This window comes from Schistocerca serialis, chromosome 7, assembly GCF_023864345.2.
Source record: "Schistocerca serialis cubense isolate TAMUIC-IGC-003099 chromosome 7, iqSchSeri2.2, whole genome shotgun sequence".
Taxonomy (NCBI): Eukaryota; Metazoa; Arthropoda; class Insecta; order Orthoptera; family Acrididae; genus Schistocerca; species Schistocerca serialis.
In genome coordinates, this window is record NC_064644.1 from 291,501,581 (window position 1) to 291,526,336 (window position 24,756).

The window sequence follows — 24,756 nt, forward strand, 5'->3', positions numbered from 1 at the left end:
GTCTTTCTGTGCTCTGTCAAACTCTTCACGCAGTACCATATCTCCCATTTCATCTTCATCTACATCCTCTTCCATTTCCATAATATTGTCCTCAAATACACCGCCCTTGTATAGACCCTCTATATACTCCTTCCACCTTTCCGCTTTCCCTTCTTTGCTTAGAACTAGGTTTCCATCTGAGCTCTTGATATTCATACAAATGGTTCTCTTTTCTCCAAAGGTCTCTTTAATTTTCCTGTAGGCAGTATCTATCTTACTCCTAGTGAGATAAGCCTCTACATCCTTACATTTGTCCTCTAGCCATCCCTGCTTGGCCATTTTGCACTTCCTGTCAATATAATTTTTGAGACGTATGTATTCCTTTTTTGCCCGCTTCATTTACTGCATTTTAATATTTTCTCCTTTCATCAATTAAATTCAATATTTCTTCTGTTACCCAAGTATTTCTACTAGCCTTCATCTTTTTACCTACTAGATCCTCTGCTACCTTCACCATTTCATCTTTCACTGCTACCCATTCTTCTTCTACTGTATTTCTCTCCCCCATTCTTGTCGATCATTCCCTAATGCTCTCCCTGAAACTCTGTACAGCCTCTGGTTCTTTCAGTTTATCCAGGTCCCATCTCCTCAAATTCCCACCTTTTTGCAGTTTCTTCAGTTTTAATCTACAGTTCATAACCAATATATTGTTGTCAGAGTCCACATCTGCCCCTGGAAATGTTTTACAATTTAAAACCTGGTTTCTAAATCTCTGTCTTACCATTATATAATCTATCTGAAATCTATCAGTATCTTCAGGCTTCTTCCATGTATACAACCTTCTTTTATGAATCTTGAACCAAGTGTTAGCTATGATTAAGTTGTGCTCTGTGCAAAATTCTACCATGCAGCTTCCTCTTTCATTTCTTACCCCCAATCCATATTCACCTACTACGTCTTCTTCTCTCCCTTTTCCTACTACCGAATTCCAGTCACCCATGACTATTAAATTTTCGTCTCCCTTCACTATCTGAATAATTTCTTTTATTTCATCATATATTTCTTCAATTTCTTCTACTGTAGTAGGCGTGGGCTTCGTGTCTATCTTGGCCACAATAATGCGTTCACTATGCTGTTTGTAGTAGCTTACCCGCTTTCCTATTCATTACCCCTATTTGACTTTGTATTTATAACCCTGTATTCGCCTGACCAAAAGTCTTGTTCCTCCTGCCACCGAACTTCAGTAAGTCCTACTATATCTAACTTTAACCTATCCATTTCCCTTTTTAAATTGTCTAACCTACCTGCCCGATTAAGGGATCTGACATTCCATGCTCCGATCCGTAGAACGCCAGTTTTCTTTCTCCTGATAACGACGTCCTCTTGAGTAGGCCCCACCCGGAGATCCGAATGGGGGACTAATTTACCTCCGGAATATTTTACCCAAGAGGACACCATCATCACTAACCATACTGTAAAGCTGCATTCCCTCGGGAAAAATTACGGCTGTTGTTTCCCCTTGCTTTCAACCGTTCACAGTACCAGCACAGCAAGGCCGTTTTGGTTAGTGTTACAAGGCCAGATCAGTCAATCATCCAGACTGTTGCCCCTGCAACTACTGAAAAGGCTGCTGCCCCCCTTCAGGATCCGTGCATTTGTCTGGCCTCTCAACAGATACCCCTCTGTTGTGGTTGCACCTACAGTACAGCTATCTGTATCGCTGAGGCACGCAAGCCTCCCCACCAACGGCAAGGTCCATGGTTCATGGGGGGAGGAGTATTCCAGTCAACATCATCAAAAGCATTCTCTAAGTCTGCAAATATAAACCCATCTTCTAAAATAAGTTTTAGGGTCAGTATTGACTTGCTTGTTCCTATATTTTTGTGGAATCCAAACTGATCTTCCCTGAGGTTGGCTTCTACCAGTTTTTCCTCTCTTATGCAAAGAATTCATTGTAGTAGTTTGCAACCATGACTATTTAAACTGATAGTTCAATAAAACTCACATCTATCAGCACCTGCTTTCTTTAGAATTGGAATTATTAGATTCTTCTTGAAGTATGAAGGTATTTTGCCTATGTAATATATCTTGTACAACAGATAAAAGAGTTTTGTCCTGGTGGCTCTCCCAAGGCTATCAATAGTTTCAACAGAATGTTGTATATTCATGGGACCATGTTTCAACTTAGGTCTTTCACTGCTCTCTCAAATTCTTCTTGCAGTATCATATCTCCCACCTCATCTTCATCTATGCCCTCTTCCAGTTCAATAATACTGCCTATAAATTTATCTCCTGTGTATAGACCCTCTATATAATCTTAAGTAGCTTCACAGGTGATGAGGAGGTTGAAGAAATATATGGTGACATAAGAGAAAAGAAATTATTCATATAGTTAAGGTAGATGAAAATTTAATTGTGGTGGGAGAATGGAATTCAGTAAGAGAAAAAGGAAGAGAAGGGATAACAGTAGGTGAATATGGACTGGGGCAAAAGAATGAAAGAGGGAGCTGCTTGGTAGAATTTTGTGCAGAGTGTAATTTAATCACTGGTAACACTTGGTTTAAGAATCATGAAAGAAGGTTGTATATATGTAAGAGACCTGGAGACACTAAAGAAGGTTGAGGATAGTTGGAAATGAAATAATATGATGGAAAAATACAGCCACAACTGTGAATAAAATAGATATTTATTCATTTTTGAACCAACATGTGTATGAAAAGTAAAAATTACACTGTATTAAAACACATGTTTATTTTAAGCATGAATGCAAAGCATAAATGGAGGCAGGGGGAGTCTAGTTTGAAAATTGTAGCAAAGTAAGGTGAACACTTATTTACAAATACACAAAACAATAATAAGCACAAAATATAAAATCTACATTACAATAGATACATTCAAAAATTTATTTGGAAATACCTGTGTACCACAAAATAAAATGATGAAACATAGTGGCAGTGATTCAACTCTACTAAGCATAAACTGCCCTCAGGACACTAAAGAACATAGCTTTCAATCACATTGTAAATACCCACACATGTTGTGTGACTAAGAATGAAGTACATCTAATCTTTTTAGAGAAGGTGTAATCATATCAAAACTAGATTCAGGAAGCAGTACCTACAGATATCTAACTGGTGACTGAAGTAAATAATAAACCGCAAATAAGAAAAGATCTCAGGAGGGAGTGCAAGTGAAGTCGTGGATGAAGACCATAGCTAATTAGGGTACAATAAATAATTAAAATGTACATGATGTAAACAAGCTGTCTTATTATTCAGATTAACATTTTCTTTGTAATGAGTAGTAAAACGTCTACCTGTCTTGCCTATGTAGGACTCACAAGATCCTCTCTGTAACCTATACACCCTTGAGGAACCAGATTTATCTGCATCAGAGCCTCTTCCATGAGCACCCAACCTACATCGTAATTTGAATTTAAATTGGTGGTTTGTATGAAATGTAGCCTTAAGTCTTTTTGGAAAAGCACTTGCCAATGAATCTGATATAGGTCCCCTACATTGCATTAAAAGATATTTCTTGGCTTTTATTACCCTGTTACAGCCTTTTATTTTATGGTACACAGATTGTGCCAATAAATATATGTATGATTATTGAATGTATCTATTGTAATGCAGATTTTGTATTTTATGCTTGTCATTCTTTTGTATATTTGTAAATAAGTGTTGCACCTTACTTTGCTATAGTCTTCAGCCTAGAATCCCTGTGCCTCCCCTATGCCCCCTCCTTCACCCTCGGTCTCCTCCACCCTGGGTTCTTCCCTTATCTTTTGAACCATTTTGTCCCATCTGTCTTATCCACCTACCTTTACTTACCACCTTCCTTTTCCCCCTCCTCCTTTCCCATACCTCCCCTTTCAGCCCCTCCTTCCCCTGGCCCTTTCCTTCTTATTTCACTGACTGCCCAGATGCTATTGTTAATATAATTATGGTTCATTTCTTTCGTTTCTACGCTGCTGGGTGTGGTCTTACTTTTAGATATGACTTAATGCGCAATGCATATTGGTCCATTTTATTTCAGTTAAATGTAAAAGTGTATAGTTTTGTGAATATATTTTATTTGCATACTATTTTTTAAACATTTATTTGCTATTTATTGCTTTTTTGACCTCTGTCTGCCACACCTGTACTACAAGGTATCAACACAGTGTATGCTATTTTGTAGCAGTGTTGTGTATTCCACTTTCTACGAAAATGTATTGACATATTGCATGCCTTATGACATGCAGGTCCTATTATCTTTGAATTTATATTTTAGGCCTTAGTATTATATTGCACTTATTTCAAAATAATTTAATTGGATAGATAAAACATCTACTCACCAAGTGGTGGCAGAATACACACAAAAAAAGAGGGTTGTAATTAGGCAAGCTTGTGGAGCCAGTGGGTCATTCTTTGGACAGAAGGGGTGAAGGGGAAGGAAGAGGGGTGAAGGAAAAGGACTGGAGATGTCTAGGAAAAGGGGTAGATTTCAGAAAAGTCACACAGAACTGTGGGACATGGTGGACTTACCCCATGGGATGAGAAGGAAGGACTGATTGTTGGGCACTGCAATCGATGAGATTTGAAAATCTGAGACCTTAAAGGTGGAAGACAGGGTAATGATCACTGCTTAAACATCATGCTTGAGTTAATAAGAGTGAAAATCTAAGTGCATTGTACATAACAGACGTGGGAGGGGGCAGTGAAAAATAGATAGGTAAAACAATGAAAGGTGTAGAAAAATAAAACAGAGTGAATAAAAGAGTAACTACTGTGAAGATATGCTGAGACAGAAGAAATTAATATAAATTATGGCCACGTGGGTGGCAAGAACCAAGGACGTGTTGTAGCACTAGTTCCCACCTGCGAACTTCTGGGAAACTGGTGTCTGCAGGAAGAATCCAGATGGCACGTGTGGTGAAACTTGCACAGAGGTCATGATTATCACATTGTAGAGCATGCTGTGCAATAGGATATTGCATGTTGCCAGTTTCTGTTGATTAGCACATTTACAAAACATGTGTATGTGCCAGTTATGTTGTGTAATCAGTTTTTGTACATGGTCTGTTTTTAAGATTGTGGATTACAGTAGAGACAACCTTGCCTGAAATAAAAGAATCATGGTTCGATGAGGGCACCACCTCTTCTAGGTTTCCTAATAGAGTCTACGGTATGTTGACCTATATTATTCATTAATGAACTTCAGTGATGTTCACTTGGGACCAGACATATATGTATCAAAATCATTTAATTTGATTCTGTATGTACATTTAAATTTGCAAGCTTTAGTTTATACCATTTGCGATATTCAATCCATTTATGCTTTGTACCATACTTAATGTAGGCATGTGTTTTGATATACCGTATTTTTAATTTTTACTTTTTTTTAATAAGTTGGTTTGAAAATGAGTATTAACCCAAAACCAGTCACCAACTGAATAAATATCTATTTTATTTGGAAGGCTGGCTGTCTTTTTGCATTATAATTCAATAAAAATTGCTATCACATAACATCCAGCATGCTGAAAGTATGCAGATAAAATGTCAATAATATGGGTAATATGTCTTTTGTCTTTTTTCCTTGTTGTTGTTGTTGTTGTGATCTTCAGTCCTGAGACTGGTTTGATGCAGCTCTCCATGCTACTCTATCCTGTGCAAACTTCTTCATCTCCCAGTACCTACTGCAACCTACATCCTTCTGAATCTGCTTAGTGTATTCATCTCTTGGTCTCCCTCTACAATTTTTACCCTCCACGCTGCCCTCCAATACTAAATTGGTGATCCCTTGATGCCTCAGAACATGTCCTACCAACCGATCCCTTCTTCTTGTCAAGTTGTGCCACAAGCTCCTCTTCTCCCCAATTCTATTCAATACCCCCTCATTAGTTATGTGATCTACCCATCTAATCTTCAGCATTCTTCTGTAGCACCACATTTCAAAAGCTTCTATTCTCTTCTTGTCTAAGCTATGTATCGTCCACGTTTTATTTTCCATACATGGCTACACTCCATACAAATACTTTCAGAAACGACTTCCTGACATTTAAATCTATACTCGATGTTAACAAATTTCTCTTCTTCAGAAACGCTTTCCTTGCCATTGCCAGTCTACATTTTATATCCTCTGTACTTCAACCATCATCGGTTATTTTGCTCCCCAAATAGCAAAACTCCTTTACTACTTTAAGTGTCTCATTTCATAATCTAATTCCCTCAGCATCACCCAACTTAATTCGACTACATTCCATTATCCTCGTTTTGCTTTTGTTGATGTTCATCTTATACCCTCCTTTCAAGACACTGTCCATTCCGTTCAACTGCTCTTCCAAGTCCTTTGCTGTCTCTGACAGAATTACAATGTCATTGGCAAACCTCAAAGTTTTTATTTCTCCTCCAAGGATTTTAATACCTACTCCGAACTTTTCTTTTGTTTCCTTTATTGCTTGCTCAATATACAGATTGAATAACATCGGGGAGAGGCTACGACCCTGTCTCACTCCCTTCCCAACCACTGCTTCCCTTGCATGTCCCTCAACTCTTATAACTGCCATTTGGTTTCTATAAAAATTGTAAATAGCCTTTCGCTCCCTATATTTTACCCCTGCCACCTTCAGAATTTGAAAGAGAGTATTCCAGTCAACATTGTCAAAAGCTTTCTCTAAGTCTACAAATGCTAGAAGCATAGGTTTGCCTTTCCTTAATCTAGCTTCTAAGATAAGCCGTAGGGTCAGTATTGCCTCACGTGTTCCAACATTTCTATGGAATCCAAACTGATCTTCCCCGAGGTCGGCTTCTACTAGTTTTTCCATTCGTCTGTAAAGAACTCTCGTTAGTATTTTGCAGCCTTGACTTATTAAACTGATAGTTCGGTAATTTTCACATCTGTCAACACCTGCTTTCTTTGGGATTGGAATTATTATATTCTTCTTGAAGTCTGAGGGTATTTTGCCTGTGTCATACATCTTGCTCACCAGATGGTAGAGTTTTGTCAGGACTGGTTCTCCCAAGGCCATCAGTAGTTCTAATGGAATGTTGTCTACTCCCGGGGGCCTTGTTTCGACTCAGGTCTTTCTGTGCTCTGTCAGACTCTTCACGCAATATCATATCTCCCATTTCATCTTCGTCTACATCCTCTTCCATTTCCATAATATTGTCCTCAAATACATCGCCCTTGTATAGACCCTCTATATACTCCTTCCACCTTTCTGCTTTCCCTACTTTGCTTAGAACTGGGTTTCCATCTGAGCTCTTGATATTCATGCAAGTGGTTCTCCTTTCTCCAAAGGTCTCTTTAATTTTCCTGTAGGCAGTATCTATCTTACCCATAGTGAGATAAGCCTCTACATCCTTACATTTGTCCTCTAGCCATCCCTGCTTAGCCATTTTGCACTTCCTGTCGATATAATTTTTGAGACGTTTGTTTCCTTTTTGCCCACTTCATTTACTGCATTTTAATATTTTCTCCTTTCATCAATTAAATTCAATATTTCTTCTGTTACCCAAGTATTTCTACTAGCCCTTGTCTTTTTACCTATTTGATACTCTGCTGCCTTCACTACTTCATCCCTCAGAGCTGCCCATTCTTCTTCTACTGTATTTCTTTCCCCCATTCCTGATCTATTGTTCCCTTATGCTCTCCCTGAAACTCTGTACAATCTCTGGTTTAGTCAGTTTATCCATGTCTCATCTCCTTAAATTCCCACCTTTTTGCAGTTTCTTCAGTTTTAATCTACAGTTCATATCCAATAGATTGTGGTCAGAGTCCACATCTGCCCCTGGAAATGTCTTACAATTTAATTTAAAACCTGTTTCCAAAATCTCTGTCTTACCGTTATATAATCTATCTGAAATCTATCAGTATCTCCATGGTTCTTCCATGTATACAACCTTCGTTCATGATTCTTAAACCAAGTGTTAGCTATGATTAAGTTATGCTCTGCGCAAAATTCTACCAGGCGGCTTCCTTTTTCACTTCTTAACCCCAATCCATATTCACCTACTATGTTTTCTTCTCTCCCTTTTCTTACTCTTGAATTCCAGTCACCTATGACTATTAAATTTTTGTCTCCCTTCACTACCTGAATAATTTCTTTTATCTCATCATGCATTTCATCAATTTCTTCATCATCTGCAGAGCTAGTTGGCATATAAACTTGTACTACTGTAGTAGGCGTGGGCTTCGTGTCTATCTTGGCCACAATAATGCGTTCACTATGCTGTTTGTAGTATCTTACCCGTACTCCAATTTATTTATTCATTATTAAACCTACTCCTGCAATACCACTATTTGATTTTGTATTCATAACCCTGTATTCATCTGACCAGAAGTCTTGTTCCTCCTACCACCGAACTTCACTAATTCCCACTATATCTAACTTTAACCTATCTATTTCCCTTTTTAAATCTTCTAACCTACCTGCCCGATTAAGGAATCTGACATTCCATGCTCCGATCTGTAGAACGCCAGTTTTCTTTCTCCTTATAACAACGTCCTCTTGAGTAGTCCCCACCCGGAGATCCGAATGGGGGACTTTTTCCTTATTGCAAATATTATTATAGGGAACAAACCAAACTAGAAAATCAGGAACACTAGTTGTTCATCAGCACTACTCATCATAAAATCAACATCAAAGATCCACATACTATGCCTCTCCAGTAGTTTCTGCCAAATATTACTAAGATCCATTAAAATTCCTGTAGTTGGCCTACCACTATCGGTATTGTTGTCTTTCATGTTTTCTGTTGCTTGATGTAGGTAAAAAATTCAAACTTGAGTATATATTTTTTTATTTCCCCAAAACAAGTTCCTATATTTCTAAAGTGGCTCTTCTTGATGCAGAAATTGCTAGTTTACATAACTCATCAATTTTGTAACTGTTTAAGTGTGATTTTGTGTCACATGCTGTTATTTTCAGTATGAAGACTGATTTGATGCAGTTCTACATGTTAGTTTGTTCTGTACAAGTATCTTCAGCTCTGCATAACTAGTGTTGTCTACACTCATTTGAGCCTGCTCTCTATAATCTGGTGCCTCCTTCCCAATTTTCCATCCATAACCAAATTAGCGGTGCCTCATTATATGTCATGTATACTCATCCGTCTTTTAATCAAATTATGCCATTTCAATACCTCCTCGTTAGCAATTGATCTACCAATCTAATCTTCACCATTTAAATGCTTATATTTTCCTCTTAGTGATGCTGTCTATTATCCATATTTCACTTCCATACAAATACGAGGGCGGTTCAGAAAGTAACCTCCGATTGGTCACAGTGCGGGTTGTGGGGGGAGTAGCGACGCCATCTGTGCGTTCACACACTCAACAGGTCAGTCGGCATCAAGCCGTGGTCGAGTGAACGTTGTACCTGGGCTAGTTTAGTTTTTGTGGCAGTTTGAAATGTGTGCTGCAATAGAAAACACCGCCAAATGTGAAGTGCGTGCTGTCATAAGGTTTTTTACAGCCAAAGGATATTCTGCAGCAGCTATTCATCGTGAGCTTTGTGCCGTGTACGGACCAAGAGTTATGAGTGAAGGAGTTGTCCGTGAATGGGTACGTTTATTTAAAAGTGGACGAGAAAACGTTCATGATGAAGAGAGGAGTGGTAGACCATCATTGGTGACTGACGAACTCGTTCAGACAGTTGATGCAAAAGTTCGTGAAAATCGACGTTTCTCAATGTCGGAATTGTCTACTGGTTTTCCACAGATTTCTAAGACTCTCTTGTACGAGATAGTGACAGCAAGATTGGGTTACCATAAGTTCTGTGCACGATGGGTGCCCAAAATTCTTACCGACCACCACAAAACTCAAAGAATGGCCTCTGCATTAGACTTTCTGTCACGTTATGAGGACGAAGGAGAACCATTGTTAAACAGAATTGTGACCGGTGACGAAACCTGGATTAAGTACGTGAACCCTGAGACAAAAGAACAATCAAAGATGTGGGCACATTCAAATTCGCCTACCAAACCAAGAAAAGCCTCGCAAGATTTTTCTGCCAGAAAACTGATGGCAACGGTGTTTTGGGATGCCAAAGGGGTGTTGTTGGTTGAATTCATGGAACGTGGTACGACCATTAATCAAGACGTGTACTGTGAAACAATAAAAAAGTTACGACGGGCTATACAGAACAAACGCCGTGGTATGCTGACTTCCGGTATCGTTTTTTTGCACGATAACGCCCGTCCTCACTCTGCTCGCAGAGCAACGGCCCTTCTTGAGTCCTTCATGTGGGACGTTACCAACCATCCACCTTACAGCCCAGACCTGGCGCCAAGGGATTATCACCTCTTCATGCATTTGAAGAAATGGCTCGGGTCACAGCGGTTTGATGACGACGAAGAGCTCAAAGATGCGGTCACAGGCTGGCTCCAGGCACAAGCGGGTGATTTTTATGCAGAAGGAATTTCAAAGCTTGTGAAGAGATACGATAAGTGCCTCAATCGCTATGGAGACTATGTAGAAAAATAGTGCAAAGATGTAGTTGTAAGATGTATATATTAAAATATTTTTATTTAACTTGGTGTATTTTTTTAAATCAACCGGAGGTTACTTTCTGAACAGCCCTCGTACTTCCAGAAAACACTTAATAACATTTAATATGTTATCCATTAGTGATGTGTTTCTCTTTTCTTGAAAGATTGTCTTACTATTACTAGTTTGAAATTTGTTTCCCCTTTCCTTCTGCCACTGTCAGATATTTTGCTGTCCAAATGGCAAAACTCATTTAAACTTTTAGTGCCTCATTTTCTAATCTGATTCTTCCATCATCTGGTTGAACTGAAGTACACTCTAATGCATAATGTTTCCTAAGAATTTTCTAGGATGATGTGTTGCGACAGTTATCATGAAAGCAACACAAACAGCCTTCACTTCTCCTCCCAATGACTTCTTGGGAGATTACACACTTGTCATTTCTGATTGCATCTATTTTGTATAAATGATACATATTAAATACACTACCTGAACAAAAGTATCAGGACACCTAAAGTGAACATTAATATGGGGTGTGTCCACTTTTCACCTTTGTGATGGGTTGGACTCTACTGGGACAGTTTCTATCAGGTATTTGAATGTTTTTGGAGTGGCAGCCTATTTTTCCTCAAGATCTGAAATCAGAGAAGGTAGTGACGCTGGATTCTGGGTTCTGGAGTGAAGTTGATGTTCTAATTCACTCCAAAGGTATTCCATTGGGTTCAGATCAGGACTTTGACAGGCCAGTCCATTTCAGGAACGTTATTGTCCACAAACTATTGCTTCGCTGTTGCTGCTTTATGACAGGGTGCTTTGTCATGCTGGTACAAACAACCATTAGTGCTGTAAAATGTGTTCATCTCTATCTGCATTTAGCATTTTCTTAAGTGCTATAAGGGGACCGTACCCTAACCACATAATAGAAAAGAATCATAGTGTAATGCCATCTCCTCTGTACATCACTGTTGATACTATGCATGATGCCATGTAGTGTTCTCCAAACCCAAACCTTTCATCGGATTGCAACAGGATGTAACATGATTTATAAATCCAAATCACTTATTTCTGGTCATCCCATGGCATCACTCTTTATGCCACTCTGAACATTGCTTAGCAATGACTAAAGAAATGTGTGGCTTATGAGGTACTGCTTGATCGTTGTACTGCATTCTCTTTAACTCTCTCCACACAGTCACTGTGCTAGCTAGCTGGCCAGCTGGTGGCACTTTATAACTCGTGAGTAATTCCTTCCACTGATTTCATTCAGTTTTTACAGCCTCTCACAGCAATGCTTGAGAATCCATGTTCAAAATCCTGTGCTCTTTTGACTGACCCATTCGGTTGTTACTGTGTGTGTACTGATGACACAACACTCCTCGCCTGCTTTTATAGTGGTGAGTCTGCCTCTCATTACAACCAGAGGTTAGTTTGACATTACATAAGGTGATTGGATACTTTTGATCAAGTATCTAATAACTATTTTGTGAAAGATAATGCTTACATGATTTCTGAATGCTGTTGCAGGGAAGTACGTGAGTTATACCTGTATTTATGGCATGTGTAAATATTTGTATGTAACTCTAAGAGACTTGAGGTACATAAAATGTCAGGATATGTCCAGTAGTGGCACATTGTTACATATAATGTGAAAATTTCATATGCAGAAACCTTGTAACCAATGACTTGTTACAGCTTAGTATGACAGTAATTAGTCAAAACTTTTTGTCACGTAAATCTGTGTGTGTGTGTGTGTGTGTGTGTGTGTTTAGGAGATGTATTTAATGTAGTTAGTGATTTAAGAGTATTAGCATCTTTTTATGTAAGCTCAGGATGCTATCTAAGTCCACGAAAGTGCTAAACCAAATGTGCTTGTATCTCTGATTCTTGAAGTACTAACAGTGAAACAAAAGGTAATCAAGTACTTCACTTTGGTGTTTTTATCTTTTACTTGTCCCTTGCTTTTGACACTGTGAACCAGGACATTCTTTTAGAAAAATTGGAAGTGTTGGGTATACATGGGATAGGAAAAAAAATGGTTTGAATCATACCTAAAAAACAGAACACAGGTTGTAGGACTGACATCAACTTACCACAACCACAAAATAAATTCAGTATCAGAGGCAAAAAATTTAGAAATAGGAGTACCAGAAGGCAGCATCCTAGGGCCCATATTGTTTCTTGTCTATATAAATGATTTTCACACCTCAGATGATGCAGCCAAAGCAATAATATTTGCAGATGATAATAGTGTGGTAATAAGTGCACCAAAGCAATTGCTACCAACAACTGCTGATGAAGTACTAAATTACATCCACTCTTGGTTCAATGCAAACAGGTTGACATTGAATGTAAATAAAACAAATTACACTCCTGGAAATGGAAAAAAGAACACATTGACACCGGTGTGTCAGACCCACCATACTTGCTCCGGACACTGCGAGAGGGCTGTACAATCAATGATCACACGCACGGCACAGCGGACACACCAGGAACCACGGTGTTGGCCATCGAATGGCGCTAACTGCGCAGCATTTGTGCACCGCCGCCGTCAGTGTCAGCCAGTTTGCCGTGGCATACGGAGCTCCATCGCAGTCTTTAACACTGGTAGCATGCCGCGACAGCATGGACGTGAACCGTATGTGCAGTTGACGGACTTTGAGCGAGGGCGTATAGTGGGCATGCGGGAGGTCGGGTGGACGTACCGCCGAATTGCTCAACACGTGGGGCGTGAGGTCTCCACAGTACATCGATGTTGTCGCCAGTGGTCGGCGGAAGGTGCACGTGCCCATCGACCTGGGACCGGACCGCAGCGACGCACGGATGCACGCCAAGACCGTAGGATCCTACGCAGTGCCGTAGGGGACCGCACCGCCACTTCCCAGCAAATTAGGGACACTGTTGCTCCTGGGGTATCGGCGAGGACCATTCGCAACCGTCTCCATGAAGCTGGGCTACGGTCCCGCACACCGTTAGGCCGTCTTCCGCTCACGCCCCAACATCGTGCAGCCCGCCTCCAGTGGTGTCGCGACAGGCGTGAATGGAGGGACGAATGGAGACGTGTCGTCTTCAGCGATGAGAGTCGCTTCTCCTTGGTGTCAATGATGGTTGTATGCGTGTTTGGCGCCGTGCAGGTGAGCGCCACAATCAGGACTGCATACGACCGAGGCACACAGGGCCAACACCCGGCATCATGGTGTGGGGAGCGATCTCCTACACTGGCCGTACACCACTGGTGATCGTCGAGGGGACACTGAATAGTGCACGGTACATCCAAACCGTCATCGAACCCATCGTTCTACCATTCCTAGACCGGCAAGGGAACTTGCTGTTCCAACAGGACAATGCACGTCTGCATGTATCCCGTGCCACCCAACGTGCTCTAGAAGGTGTAAGTCAACTACCCTGGCCAGCAAGATCTCCGGATCTGTCCCCCATTGAGCATGTTTGGGACTGGATGAAGCGTCGTCTCACGCGGTCTGCACGTCCAGCACGAACGCTGGTCCAACTGAGGCGCCAGGTGGAAATGGCATGGCAAGCCGTTCCACAGGACTACATCCAGCATCTCTACGATCGTCTCCATGGGAGAATAGCAGCCTGCATTGCTGCGAAAGGTGGATATACACTGTACTAGTGCCGACATTGTGCATGCTCTGTTGCCTGTGTCTATGTGCCTTGTGCCTGTGGTTCTGTCAGTGTGATCATGTGATGTATCTGACCCCAGGAATGTGTCAATAAAGTTTCCCCTTCCTGGGACAATGAATTCACGGTGTTCTTATTTCAATTTCCAGGAGTGTATATGCAGTTTGGGAAAAGATGTCAAAATGTAAATCTCGATCTGGTGTGGGGTGACAAAGCCTTAGACAGAGTGACATCCACAAAATTGCTGGGGATTCATGTGGATGAAAACTTACATTTTAATGACCACATAATAAAACTTGCACAGAAACTTAATTCAGCCTGTTTTGCCCTCAGAATTATTGCAAATGTTTGTACCTCAGAGGGTGCCAGAATGGCATATTTCGGCTATTTGCAATCTCTTGCCACATACAGAATAATATTTTGGGGTTCCACAACAGGGCGCCTAAAACAAATTTTTTTGTTGCAGAAGAGGGCCATCCAAATAATAACTCACAGTCATCCACAGACACACTGCAAACCCATATTCAAAAAGCTTAGAATACTTACTATACCATCATTATACATATACAAATGTGTATTATATGTCAGGACCCACATTGCAGATTTTCAGACAAATGCCGACTTTCATAACTACAATACCTGTAATAGTGCAGCACTCCATACTCAGCGAACAAAAAGAACGAATACACAAAGGCATGTGAGCCATATTGGTGCGAAACTGTACAATGCACTGCCAGTCAACATCAGTCAGTTAGTAGACGATAACAAATTTAAAACAGAATTAAAAAATTTCTAGTAGAACAATGTTTTTATTCTGTAAATGACTATGTAGGTCAATAAATTTTTTCTGATGATATTTATAGAGGCAAAATGGAAAATACTCTATCTGTACCTAATCATTCATTACCTAATCATTCATTACGTTTACATACTTAAAGGGCAGCTGTTGTGTGATGTAAATATATACTTAAGCAGTGTTGTGTATATAAGGACTTGCCGTTTAGGGAGGACAAAACTAAAGCCTTATGAAAAACAGACTATGCATTTAAAATAACAAGCAGGAATGTGTATAGGCTACATTAATTTCATTGTATCATTATTAACTTCATTGTATTATTTTGTTTTGTACTTTTTTACGTATATATTGTTTGTGTCCCATTTCTTTGAAATGGCTTACATGTACCCTTGACAACACCCATACAATATTTTTTGTCAAATGATGGATAAATAAAATAAATAAATAAATACTGTATCCTTTTTGTGTTTAATTCCTTTGTTTATGATTTATTCATCTTATTGTAGAAAATTGACAGCGTAAAGACAGCAGTGATGGAAACAGAGAATGAGAAGAACAATTTGAAAGATGAAAAACACAAATTACTAAATATATCTGATGAGTTTCAGAAAATGCAAGCATCACATAAAGAATTATTGTCACGTATTAAGGTACAGTAAGTTAATAAACAAATATGTGTTTTTATTTCAAGAGTAAATTAAGTTACATTCAGCATAAAAAGGAATAAAGAAACCCAACATCATCCGATACTTAATTGAAATTGCTACCAAAAACTGATATTCATACTAAAATGGCATTTCAGTATTCTCTATTTTCTGCTGTTTCAAATTATGCTGAGGTTATGGTACTGAATGTGGCCAGTATGCTATCAGTATCAAATTAAATTCAGTCTGTTCCATATATTTATAGGTTAACTGTAATGACAGTTGAAATGACTTTGTAATTTAGACTTCCCTAAATCACTTGTACAATCTGAGCCTATTAACATTGATCAGACATTACATCTAATATTACCTCATAGGTGTAAAACTGAAATTTTATGGAACTCATTATTATGCCAAAGTATTGCTTGGAACTAGAACTTATTAGGGCTCTACTTGGATCAGAATTTGGTCACTATGCCAGCTACTCACTGTGTATCTGGGTCTCATAACAATAAAATTTTATCTTCTTCCTTACAGAATCATTACATTACACCTGGGTAGCTGCAACGGGGGTGGGGGGGGCGGGGGGGGGTGGGGGGGAGAGAAGGGGTGGAGACAGAGAGGGGTGCAAGAGTTAGTACTTAGAACTCCTATCTGTCTCTTTTTTGTAAAGACTTTTTATACATTACAGAATTCTCATACACTACTAGAAATGATTGTCATTGGTTTCACTTAACTACAGCTTCACAGAACTGTAGCACAATGTCGCGGATGATGAGAGTAAGAAATGCTATGGCTGTAGCAGTCACTGCATATCTTATGTTCATTTGGTAATCACACTGTTAATGAGAAATTACACCATTTCCTTTAGTGCAGCTGCACGGATGTGGACCTTAGAAGACCAGTGCTGAAACCAAACCCCATCTTTTTTCTCTTGATCCACCCCTACTGGAGTGATACGGGGTAGTCCTGATTTATGGAGGCTATTCAGTTTTACAGGCAGTTCATTGGACTGGTCCCCAGAGAACATGGCCGTGTTATACAGTGTATGCATGTGTTTCAATTAAAGTAAAGACTTTGTGCAAAATTGTTAGTCATTTGAAAGGTAAGCCACATTTTCTGAAATGTTGATACGCATGTTTTTATCTAGCCCATAGTCTATATAGTAAGTGTAACGTTGTCAGTTTTGTATGAAAGCTTTGATTTTGCCAAGGTTTCAGGAAAATCCATCTTATAAATCTTACTGTGAATTGTTTGTTACAATTTTTAAATGATTTTTGACTTTTTCAGGAGCATAAGTATTATGTAAAAGACAAGACTCAGAATGACCCATGGGTAGGTCTGATTGTGCCCTCGGACGTGACTGCAGAAATATCTTTAAGAATTTGAAACAATAATTCAACGAATGAAGCTCTATTTTATTACATTGTATATTCGATTATAACATAGTTTACGCACACTCTAAGAAGGGTTGGTGAGGAAGCCGTTGAGAGTAGCTGGGTTGATTGAAATTGAATGCCAGTTATCGGCACTGGTAATTATAAAATGCAATTCATTTATTGTAAGGATATAAAATGCACAATCGACTAACACTGAATGATGTGTGATTCTAATTACATGCAAAACAAACAGCTCCCAGTTTTTCTCTCATAATTCATTTATGTTTCTTTCCCTATCAGTGCTACCAGTAATCCCACCATTTACAGAATCATTTATGTACTGTACCAAAACTACCAAACTGCAGTTTTGGTAGAGTGCAACTCCAGCTGCAGCTAGTAAAGTACACCAGTGGCAAAAAAAAAAAAAAAAAAAAAAAAAAAAAAAAAAAAAAAAAAATCAATACCGTCACTGCATGATAGCAATGGAAACGTTACCGATGATGGTGTCACTAAAGCAGAATTACTAAATACAGTTTTCCGTAATTCCTTCACAAAAGAAGACAAAGTAAATATTCCAGAATTCGAAACTAGAACAGCTGTTAGCATGAGTGACATAAAAGTAAATTTCTTAAGTGTTGTGAAACAACTCAAATCACTTAAGATAGGCGAGTCTTCTGGTCCAGGTGGTATACCAGTCATGTTCCTTTCAGTGTATGCAGACACAATAGTGCCTTTCTTAGCAATCATATATAACCACTCACTTGAAGAAAGGTCTGTTCTTAAAGACTGGAAAGTAGCACAAGTCACACCAATATTCAAGAAATGAAATAGGAGTAACCCATTGAATTACAGACCCATATCACTGACCTCAATTTGCTGTAGGATTTTGGAGCATACACTGTACTCGAACATTATGAATCACCTTGAAGAAAATGACTTATTGCTACATAACCAACACGGATTCAAAAAATATTGTTCTCGTGCAACGCATCTAGCTCTTTATTCACATGAAGTAATGAGTGCTGTCGACAAGGGATCTCAGATCGATTCCATATTCCTAGATTTCCAGAAGGCTTTTGATACCGTTCCTCACAAGTGACTATTAATCAAATTGCATGCATGTAGAGTATCGTCTCAGTTTTGTGACTGGATTCATGATTTCCTCTCAGAGAAGTCACAGTTCATAGTGATAGATGGTAAATCATCAAGTGGAACAGAAGTGATATCTGGCGTTCCACAAGGTAGTGTCATAGGCCCTCTGCTGTTCCTGATTTACATAAATGATCTAGATGATAATCTGAGCAGCCCCCTTAGATTGTTTGCAGATGACGCTGTAATTTACCGTCTAGTAAAATCATCAGATGATCAATTCCAATTATAAAATGATCTAGAGAGAATTTCTATATGGTGTGAAAAGTGGCAATTGGCACTAAACAAAGAAAATTGCAAGGTCATCCACATGGGTACTAAAATAAATCTGATAAATTTTGGGTATACGATAAATCGCACAAATCTAAGGGCTGTCAATTCGACTAAATACCTAGGAGTTACAATTATGAGCAACATAAATTGGAAAGACCACATAGGTAATATTATGAGGAAGGTGAAACAAAGACTGCACTTCATTGGCGGAACACTTAGAAGATGCGACAAACCCACTAAAGAGACAGCCTACATAACACTTGTCCATCCTCTGCTGGAATACTGCTAGGCAGTAAGGGATCCTTACCATGTAGGACTGATGGAGGACATCAAAAAAGTGCAAAGAAGGGCAGCTCGTTTTGTGATATCACGCAATAGGGCTGAGAGTCTCTCCGATATGATACGCGGGGGGGTGGCAGTCACTGAAACAAAGGTGGTTTTCTTTGCGGTGAAATCTATTTACGAAATTTCAATCACCAACTTTCTCTTCCGAATGTGAAAATATTTGGGGACACCCACCTACAACAAAGTTAGGAAACTACTGTGAAAGCAAAGAGAGCTTCACTCCAAGTTTAAATGCAGCCAAAACCTCTCAGACAAACAGAAGCTAAACAATGTCAAAGTTAGCGTAAGGAGGGCTATGCGTGAAGCGTTCAGTGAATTTGAAAGTAAAATTCTATGTATCGACTTGACAGAAAATCCTAGGAAGTTCTGGTCTTACGTTAAATCAGTAAGTGGCTCGAAACAGTGTATCCAGACACTCCAGGATGATGATGGCATTGAAACAGAGGCTGACATGCGTAAAGCTGAAATACTAAACACCTTTTTCCAAAGCTGTTTCACAGAGGAAGACTGCACTGCAGTTCCTTCTCTAAATCCTCGCACAAATGAAAAAATGGCTGACATCGAAATAAGTGTCCAAGGAGTAGAAAAGCAACTGGAATCACTCAACAGAGGAAAGTCCACTGGACCTGACGGGGTACCAATTCGATTCTACACAGAGTACGCGAAAGAACTTGCCCCCCTTCTAACAGCCGTGTACCGCAAGTCTCTAGTGGAACGGAAGGTTCCAAATGATTGGAAAAGAGAACAGGTAGTCCCAGTCTTCAAGAAGGATCGTCGAGCAGATGCGCAAAACTATAGACCTATATCTATGACGTCAATCTGTTGTAGAATTTTAGAACATGTTTTTTGCTCGAGTATCATGTCATTTTAGGAAACCCAGAATCTACTCTGTAGGAATCAACATGGATTCCGGAAACAGCAATCGTGTGAGACCCAACTCGCTTTCTTTGTTCATGAGACCCAGAAAATATTAGATACAGGCTCCCAGGTAGATGCCATTTTCCTTGACTTCCAGAAGGCGTTCGATACAGTTCCGCACTGTCGCCTGATAAACAAAGTAAGAGCGTACAGAATATCAGACCAGCTGTGTGGCTGGATTGAAGAGTTTTTAGCAAACAGAACACAGCATGTTGTTATCAATGGAGAGACGTCTAAAGACGTTAAAGTAATGGTGGTGGTGGTTGTTGGGATGTTTAAGGGGGACTAAACAGCGAAGGTCATCAGTCCCCCACGTTAAAGTAATCTCTGGCGTGCCACAGGGGAGTGTTATGGGACCATTGCTTTTCACAATATATATAAATGACCTAGTAGATAGTGTCGGAAGTTCCATGCGGCTTTTCGCGGATGATGCTTTAGTATACAGAGAAGTTGCAGCATTAGAAAATTGTAGAAAAATGCAGGAAGATCTACAGCGGATAGGTACTTGGTGCAGGGAGTGGCAACTGACCCTTAACATAGACATATGTAATGTATTGCGAATACATATCAAGAAGGATCCTTTATTGTATGATTATATGATAGCGGAACAAACACTGGTAGCAGTTACTTCTGTAAAATATCTGGGAGTATGCGTGCAGAGCGATTGGAAGTGGAATGATCATATAAAATTAATTGTTGGTAAGGTGGGTACCAGGTTGAGATTCATTGGGAGAGTCCTTAGAAAATGTAGTCCATCAACAAAGGAGGTGGCTTACACAACACTCGTTCAACCTATACTTGAGTATTGCTCATCAGTGTGGGATCTGTACCAGATTGGGTTGACGGAGGAGATAGAGAAGATCCAAAGAAGAGCGGTGCGTTTTGTCACAGGGTTATTTGGTAACTGTGATAGCGTTATGGAGATGTTTAGCAAACTCAAGTGGCAGACTCTGCAAGAGAGGCGCTCTGCATCGCGGTGTAGCTTGCTCGCCAGGTTTCGAGAGGGTACATTTCTGGATGAGGTATCGAATATATTGCTTCCCCCTACTTATACCTCCCGAGGAGATCACGAATGTAAAATTAGAGAGATTCGAGCTCGCACGGAGCCTTTCAGACAGTCGTTCTTCCTGCGAACCATAGGCGACTGGAACAGAAAAGGGAGGTAATGACAGTGGCACGTAAAGTACCCTCCACCACACACCATTAGGTGGCTTGCGGAGTATAAATGTAGATGTAGATGTAGATGTACATAGGGAGAAATGATCATCATAATAAAACAAGAGAAATCAGAGCTCAAACGGAAAGATTTAGGTGTTCCTTTTTTTCCACACACCATTCGAGAGTGGAATGGTAGAGAAGTACTATGAAAATGGTTCGATGAACTCTCTGCCAGGCACTTAAGTGTGAATTGCAGAGTAACCATTTAGATGTAGATGTAGTGGTTACCTTCCCTCGTTTTTATTATTTGTTTCCTGCTATAATTTCTGTTGTCATATTATTCTTCTCTGGCTTGGATTTCATCCATGTGAGCAACCAGTGTTGCTCAACCTTTATTGCTGTCTTGCTGTTCTTGATTAGGAATCATTTGCCAGTTCTTTGTTTTTTCTTATTTCAATTTCTTTTCTCCTGTCCCCCATTACTAGATTACATTTGAAAGCTGGGGCAATTTTCTCAGCTGTTACATACGTCTAATGCCCCACCCATCAACTAGCTGTTGGTCATTATTTGCTTTTTATTGTTTTTGTTTGTAGTAAATACTGATGTATGTAGGACAAGGAAGTTGTTGCACTGTAGTTTGTAGTCGACATCATGTTTAAGACATTTTGTGGAAGTGATTTAAACTGAGTGCTTATGTTTTTTTAAATTGGCATTTTGTGTCAACAAATAACAGAAAAAGATATTTTATCAATAAATGTTGATATCTAAGCCTGCATCATATTTTGTGTTTTTGGTCCTAACAGGAGGTTACAGATCACTTGTCAACATCAACAGACAATCTGTCACAAATACAGGCTGCACACCATGAGAAGAATGAACTTCTGAGTAAAACATTGTCAGAAGTTAAAGACTTAAATCAAAAGATGAGAAATGAAACATCTTGTCTAGATGTCTTAAGACAACAGCTTCAAGAAGAATCATCATCAAGAAAAGTTCTTGAAGAGGAGGTAATGAAATGCAACACATTACTTGAAGAGAAAACGTAAGTGAAAATAACAGTTATTATTACTACATGAAATTGCAGGAAAGCTTCTGTAACAATAGAAACTTCTAAGTACTCAAATTTTAAATTCACATAACATTAATCACTTAAAATCTGTTGATCTTCAATTTCATTGTGATTCAGTGTCCTTCTGAAATAGTGTAGTGTCCTAGAGTAGAGATTATAGGCTTTTCATTTCTACATAAATACTGCAACCTATATTCATTTGAACCTACTTTTAGTAGTCAAGTCTTGGTCTTCACTTACAATCCTCCCCCCCCCCCCCCCCCCCCCCTTCCCACACACATACTTTCTGCCATTACTAAATAGATAATTGTCTTGTGCCTCAAGATGTGCCCCATCAACTGATCACTTGTTTTAGTATTTTCCCTAATTCAGTTCAATACCTTTGCATTCATTCGTTCTGACCACCCGTTCTTCAGCATTCAGCTCTAGCAACTGGTTTTAAAAACTTCTAGTCTCTTGTCAGAACAGCTAATAATCCACATTTCATTTCTGTTATGAGGCTAGCACTCTGGACAAACACATTTAGAAAGGACTCCCCAATATTTAAATTTGTATTTGGTTTTAACAAATTTATCTTGTTTGGGAATGCTTTTCTTGCTATTACCAGTCTGCATTTCAGATGTACTTTACTTTGGCCACCATTATTTATTTTATAGTGGTAATAACAAAACTCATCTATTACTTTAAGTGTCTCATATTCTAATCTAATTCCTTCAGCACCTCCTAATTTAATTTGACTATGTTACATTATCTTTGTTTTGCGGTTGTTGATGTTCATTTTACAATCTCTTTTGAATGTTCTATCTATTCTGTTAAACTGTTCTTCCAAGTCTGTCGCCATGTCTGACAGAGTTACACTGTCATTGCCAAATTTCAAAGTTTTAGTTCCCTTTCCAAATTTCTCCTTGGTTTTACCATACAATGCAGGTGTTCAAAGCCAGTGTTTACACCCTTGGTGCTTTTTTTGGTGGGTGTTAGGTTGTGGTCCAAGGCATATTTTTCTGCCTAACATTTTGTCTACCAGTGCTGAAAACATCAACAATTGCTATAAAGACTCAGAAAGCAGTACAGGCTTGAACAAACTCAGCCAGCTGAACTGTTTATACACATCCACACAACCATTGCTTCATGACATCATCAGACCAGTGCCTTAGATTGCAGAGTTCACACCAATGTTTGTTATGAAGTTTATAAGGGGAGGAGTTGGCACTGTTTGTTTTATTTATTACTAAGGCCCACAATTTCTGTAATTTCAGTTCTTTTTCGTTTCGGATGAAGTAATAAAAACCCCTTTGATTTTTCTGGAAACCTTATTTGGATCCTACAATTTGGTATCAGTAGTTAACTTTCTGACATGAGTGGATGAAGACAGTAGGACCTTAATTGTTTCCTTTGATGAAGCACAAAGCAAGAAAATAACTATTTCCCCAGTGGCAAGTACTCTCTCTGATGATGATTCACAGTTAGGACAAATAACATAGTGCCATACATTATAGATACTCCTTAGTGGAAAGCAGTTAGAATAATTAATGACTCCAGGACAAATGCTTTTAAGAATAGTTTACAGAAGGTTACATGGCATGTGATTTATAATGAGCCAAATGGTAACATAAAATTTAATCTATTCTATGAGAAATTCAAATCATTATTTGTAAATAGCTTTCTGCATAAGCTAATCAGAAAGGACACTAAACAGCCAAGTAAAAAAGCATGGATGCACCACACCCAACTGATATGCCAACTGGCAATACTCTTCCTTTCTACTCCCCCACACCCCTCCTCAAGATTCCAGGATATTGCACAATAATACTATGGTACCAGAGCTTTGGGCTTATCAGGGGTACTTTTCTTCACCTGAGAAAGATGAGAAGTGTGTGCCTTCCCTCACTGGCATAAAATAACAATAATTTGACAGAACATACCAGTTCAATGACCTGAAATGTTTTTGATATCTTATCAGCTTTACTTACTCCAGTGAAGTTTTTTATCATGGCCAAATCCTCTACCTTATATGGGTTTGGCAGCTGTCCTTGATTGTATCTTTTAGTTTCAACCACATGCACTCACTGGATGTTCCATTTGGTGTTCTTCCACTGTGCAAATAACTGCCTACTTGATATCTCTTCTGGCAACACATCATCTAATGACCACAGCTTGCACAATGGAGTTGCCACCTGGAATTTGAACTTAATTCCATGGGATATTCCATTACACCTCATTCTTAGTGGTATTAAGTACTAGTGTCAGTCAAGACATGTTCCACATACACAGGATTAGGATAATAAGGTGTAGTAGTAATATGCTTGATCCCTATACCCAAACAGAAATTTTTGAAAGTATGAGACGTAAACGATGATGCGTTATTAGTCACCAGTATATTGACTGGACCAAACACAAAAACTGTCCTTTCAAGCCATGGATAACTGCACATGAGTTCACCTCTTTGATTGGTATAAACCATATAAATTTTGATAATGCCTTAACACAAACTAAGATATACTTATTCTCTTCATTTGTTCTCAGGAGAGGTCTGACAAAGTTGATGAACATCTTTTGGAATATTTTGTCCACCGGCCTAGATGCAAGATGGTCCCCATTTCGTAGCCAGCATTCTCTCCGCATAAATCTGACAGGCTTAATACAGTTTCTTATTTCAAATCCATATTTTTCCAGATAATTTTTTCCCAGATTTTACTACAAGTTTTATGTACCATCAGGTACCTCCCACCCCTCCCCCCTCCCTCCTGTCCCCCAGGTGACTCATGGAAATATTTAAACATGTATGGAACCAGAGCTAGAGGGACTACTATTCTAGGCTATTTATTACTGTGAGCATAACATTATTACACTCCCTTTTTCGTAATGTGTGGCTTCTGAATTTCTCTGTTCTTAACCTTATTTATAATTTCCACCAATTCGGGATCTTGTGTGTAA

The 24,756-nt window shown here is 39.2% G+C and overlaps 1 protein-coding gene across 1 annotated transcript in view; it reads left to right on the plus strand.

Moving 5' to 3' along the window:
* LOC126413335 (myosin heavy chain, clone 203-like) overlaps window positions 1-24,756 on the plus strand; it is a 235,317-nt gene that overhangs the window by 103,101 nt on the left and 107,460 nt on the right. Inside the window, exons 5-6 of the mRNA XM_050083246.1 lie at window positions 15,394-15,537; window positions 21,557-21,795. Coding sequence (XP_049939203.1) covers window positions 15,394-15,537; window positions 21,557-21,795 — 383 coding nt within the window. The remainder of the gene's footprint in view (window positions 1-15,393; window positions 15,538-21,556; window positions 21,796-24,756) is intronic.